This window comes from Neomonachus schauinslandi, chromosome 8 (assembly GCF_002201575.2).
Source record: "Neomonachus schauinslandi chromosome 8, ASM220157v2, whole genome shotgun sequence".
In the NCBI taxonomy this organism is placed as follows: domain Eukaryota; kingdom Metazoa; phylum Chordata; class Mammalia; order Carnivora; family Phocidae; genus Neomonachus; species Neomonachus schauinslandi.
In genome coordinates this window covers 45,730,649-45,734,956 of record NC_058410.1, presented here as the reverse complement: position 1 = coordinate 45,734,956, position 4,308 = coordinate 45,730,649, and the positions used below count along the sequence as shown (strand labels likewise).

Below are 4,308 nucleotides of genomic sequence, written 5' to 3'. Positions count from 1 at the left end.
CTTAGCCAACTGAGCCACCCAGGCAGGCGCCCTGTTAACATTTTAAAGCCAAACCCATAGCAACAATCCTCCCAACCTTGCAAGGTACAGCAGTGTGCCCTAGTTCCTTACTTTTGGGATAATGTCTGTTGTATCCATTTTTAGAACTTTAAATTCTATAATCTGTTGTTATTTTGAACAATTTCTTCACGCATGTTTATGGGCGGAGTGAAAAATAAGAAATCTAGCAGAGTAACATGCTTTTATTTTACTAGGACGCATATAAGGAAAAACAAATATGGCAATGTTACATTTCCAATTTGACAGAGCAATCTCACAAGTATTTATATTTAGGAAAAAAAAAAAAAACACATCAATTACTAAGTTGTTACCAGGATAAATTATCAAGTAAGACAATCAAGCAAACATCTTTTGTAGGTTATTCTTCCATGAGAACAGCAATTTCCAGCCTTCAGATTCTAACAAAATCAAATTACACAAATTATATTTCTAAGGATACAGTTTTAACAGAAACAAGAAGTTGAAAACTCTCATATTCATTTAAGTCTCTATATCTTACAGGAAAGTAAAACTGTTATTTTTTCCAAATATTCCCAATTGAAAGCAAAAAGAAAGCCTATATCGCTCAATTTTCCCAGTAAGCAGAAATAGAAAATGTTATTTTACTAAACACCAAAAAAACAAAAAACACAGTATCAATCTTCTGAATAAATTAAATCAAATGAAAACAAGAGAAAGCACCCAAAGTTGCTTTGTTTCTTTAAAGAACTCTTCTCTAGGCAATACACTTAACACTCCAATCCCTTTCAATTCTCCCATGGAAATCCTGAGAAAAACTATTTCTCCTCCCATTACCACTGAAAGAGAAAATCTCTTCCTTGAAGGCTCTGTCAGCCAGTCTTAATCTTAGCGCAATTTTTATCTTGCTCATTTTTGCCTGTGGTCTTCTGTTCAGTTTTCCCCGCTTAGGGCACCCAACACAATCTCTGGTTCTTCCATCCACCAAGAACTAGATCTGTCTCCCTTTAAACGCTCTATGTGTCACTAAAGGGGGTGGAGGGTGGGGAAGAGAGCAGAGGGAAATAAGAGCTCCAGCAATCTATTTTACAGGACAACCTGTCCCTGGAAATAATGAAGAGCTAAAGCCAAATTAAACTAAAAGGACTGCTTTTGCAGACGCTTTTGAGCTTTTTTTTTTTTTTTAAGAGACAGGAGACAGATGGAGAAAAAGTGTACTGCCACCCTGGCATTTAATCGCGTTCAAGGTAAGGAGAGGAGGCACAAGAGGTATACCTAAGTTTTGTGTGAATTTACTAGTTGAGGCTGAGAAAACCTGGTAGTTAGAATGGACACCATCCTTACTCTGGCCATAAGAATAAGGTCTAACTTGTCACTAGCTCGATCACCAGCTTGACAGTAGTGTTCTGGATCATGGAGATGGAGGGAAGAGGGGGGTGAGGAATCAAGGAGGTCTTTTGGGGAGAGGAATGGAAGGGTCTTTTGTGTGCTGGCAGGAAACCTGGGTCCACCAGCAGTTCTAGAGATTCTGGTCTACCAGAAACCAGACAGGAGGGCTGACAATTATCTGCAAGGTAGGGAGGAGCCCAAAGTGGGTGGGCATAGCCAGTAGTAGGCAGTAGGAGGTGACCAGAGGTGCAAGAGCAATGGAGTTACATAAATCACATAGACCAAGTGGCACACTGCTGCTCTCTCTATCCCACAACTGTCCACAGGCTACGTGCCTGTACTAAAGGCAAAGCTGGAATTCCAGCTGCTAAGAGCCAGACCAAAGGCCCTGGAAACAAACAGGGTCCATGCAGTGCAGATAAAGGTAATGCAATTTACAGCTTGGCCTAGGAGTTAATGTAAATCATGACCATGCAGCATGTGATAGTAATGCAGAATGGCATGAAGGCCATGTGGAAATGGAGGAGCATGGCCTTGAAAGTCTCAATCTTGAGGTTGAGAAAACAATGTCCAGAGGAAAAAGGTTGTAGAAATGTCAGGAAAGGGAAAAAAAAAAAAAAAAAGGCAGAAGGCATACCCATTTCTGTTGTCCAAGCACAGGTCCAGCAAGAGGTGGTAGGGGACCTTGTGCAGTATTTCCAAAGGCTGAGATTAACCAGACTGGAATCCAAAGGGCCTGGGGATCTCTACTGGCTCTCTTATTGGGCGACGTCTGGCTCTACGGACTCCTTCACGCAACAGGTAATACTGCAGTGGATTTGGCCACAAATCCTCTTTGATAATTTCAGCAATCTTGTCAGACTCTGGAAGGCTGTGGTCTGAAAACCAGGTGAAGAAATTGCAGACGACATCTTGGCTCCTGCGAATGAAGGACTGGGGTTCATGGCCCCGGCGCCATATGATTGGAGTGGAAAGAGACACCACTCGGCCAGAGGCTCTGACCTCATATTCTTTGACAATAAGCTTGTTTCTGAAGTAAGGGTTTCTTCGAAAGAAGAACTTGAATTTGCAGCCAGTTCTAGGGTGTCTGAGCTCCTTTACCTCCAAATTGGTTATGTATCTTAACATCTCTGCATCTTGGCCCCTAATCATGGGGGACAGCTGGGGGTGGTTCCGAAAGGCAGTGACCCAGAAGCCCGGGATATTCTGAATGATGTAGTTTCTCCTCTCCAGGTAGTGACGACGCATCCGCCCAAATTTATGCTCCAGTTGCTGAAAGGCCCTGTCAGCCTGAGCATTCACAGTGTCCAGTTCCAACTGGATGGCTTCCAGGGGGTTCATGCGGAGATCCATATTCAAGGGTCGGGGCCCTGCTTCTTCCTTCACCTCCTCTACCACTCTATTTTCCTCAATCATTTCTATTTCTTCACCTACTTGCTTCTCTATCTCCATCTTCTGCTCCACCACCACCTCCTCCTCCTCCTCCTTCACTTCTTCCTTCACCACCTCCTCATCCACTGCTACCGAGAAAATGGCGCACTTCTCAGGCTCCACTTCCTTGGCCTTCACCTCTGCCACCACCTCAGACCCCGGCCCCTCTGGCTTCTCCCCACCTGAGCCGCGCGGCTCTCCACTCTGACAGCCATTTTTCAGGCTGTTGTCCGTTGCCACGGACACCGACACAGCTTCCAGGCCTTCCGTGAGAGGCGGAGCCTCCGCCGGCCCCGCTTCGGTCGCTGCGAAACCGCGATGCCCACCGCCTCGGATCTGGGCAGGGTGGCCACAGCCCCCGGGGGCGTGGAAGGCTCCCCGCTCCTCTGGAAGCTGAGGCGGTGGGAGCGCGACCGTGTTCAAGCTTCCCGCACCCGGCTCCGCCATCACCTGCGACACCTCGGTGTCCTCACGGAGCTTCAGGCACTGGCGTGGGTCCAGGTCTTCTGGGGCACGGTCGGGAATCGTGAGACTGCCGGTTTGGGGGAAAAGGGACCTCTCAGCCCCAGCCAGGCCGCTCATGTCAGCAGCAGCCTGACCAACGGTAGATTAACGGCTGTTTTCCTCACAGAAGCCACCCGCTCGCCAGCCGGGGGTTGGCACCACCCACCCTCTAATCTCGCGAGCGTCTCCGCGAGGTTGACGTCTGACGTCAGGGCCGTATATCCCACCAGAATGCGAGAAGTCGCTGCTTTTGCTCCGCCCTTGCCTGCCGTCCTAGCTTGTTGTAGTTTCACTTCTGTGAATTTAGTGGGGTGAAGCCGTCATTTGACTTACGTTAATAAATGTATTTCGGACTCAGAGACTGAAGGCAGTGAGGACCCTCCCTGCGATGCCTCTGGAAACTGCCTCCAGCATGTAAGCTGGGGTAATTGTAGCGATCACAGCACTACATTGCCAGTTGTTGTCTGAAAACATGTTTTACTGGTTTTGCCTAAGTATTTTTCAGGCAGGAAGGTAAATCTATTCCTTGTTACCCTGTAATAGCCAGGAGCAAAAACCTCTTTATTTTTAAACTAACTTGAATAGCAAATTGTTTCTCTTTTCTCAGGTAGAAATGACTGGCCTCTAACATTACTGGGGAAAAAAAATTACTCCGCGTCTTTTTACCACTAAAGTGACGCATAGTATTCCTTGCTAGTTCTAAATTTATACTCTGCCTCAAAGAAGAGTTTGTGCTACATAATGTCTGCAGGAGTTAAACCAGGGTCAATTCGCTGAATCTTGCTTCGTGGCCCCTCACTGCAGGAAATTAGAAAAGCTATTTTCAGTCCAATAATCTATTCACGAATTTAGTTCTGCAGAGAGGTAGGAAAGGTTGTCCCTATTGAAGTATGTATTCATGGCAGGCAGTTCATAGAGCTTAAGAGGGATGCCAGTGTCTGGTTGTTTTAGTTTGTTGACTTGTGA

At 46.3% G+C, this 4,308-nt stretch overlaps 1 protein-coding gene across 1 annotated transcript; it reads right to left on the bottom strand.

The window, feature by feature from the left end:
• Positions 1-227: 227 nt before the first annotated feature.
• Positions 228-3,513, bottom strand: TSPYL1 (TSPY like 1). The gene has a single exon (XM_021693376.2). It carries the CDS (start codon positions 3,418-3,420, stop codon positions 2,119-2,121), a length of 1,302 nt encoding a protein of 433 aa, XP_021549051.1. The 5' UTR covers positions 3,421-3,513; the 3' UTR covers positions 228-2,118.
• Between the last annotated feature and the right edge of the window lie 795 nt (positions 3,514-4,308).

Coding starts and splice junctions, on each gene's coding strand:
- TSPYL1 (XM_021693376.2), bottom strand. CDS start 3,420: ATGAGCGGCCTGGCTGGGGCTGAGAGGTCCCTTTTCCCCCAAACCGGC.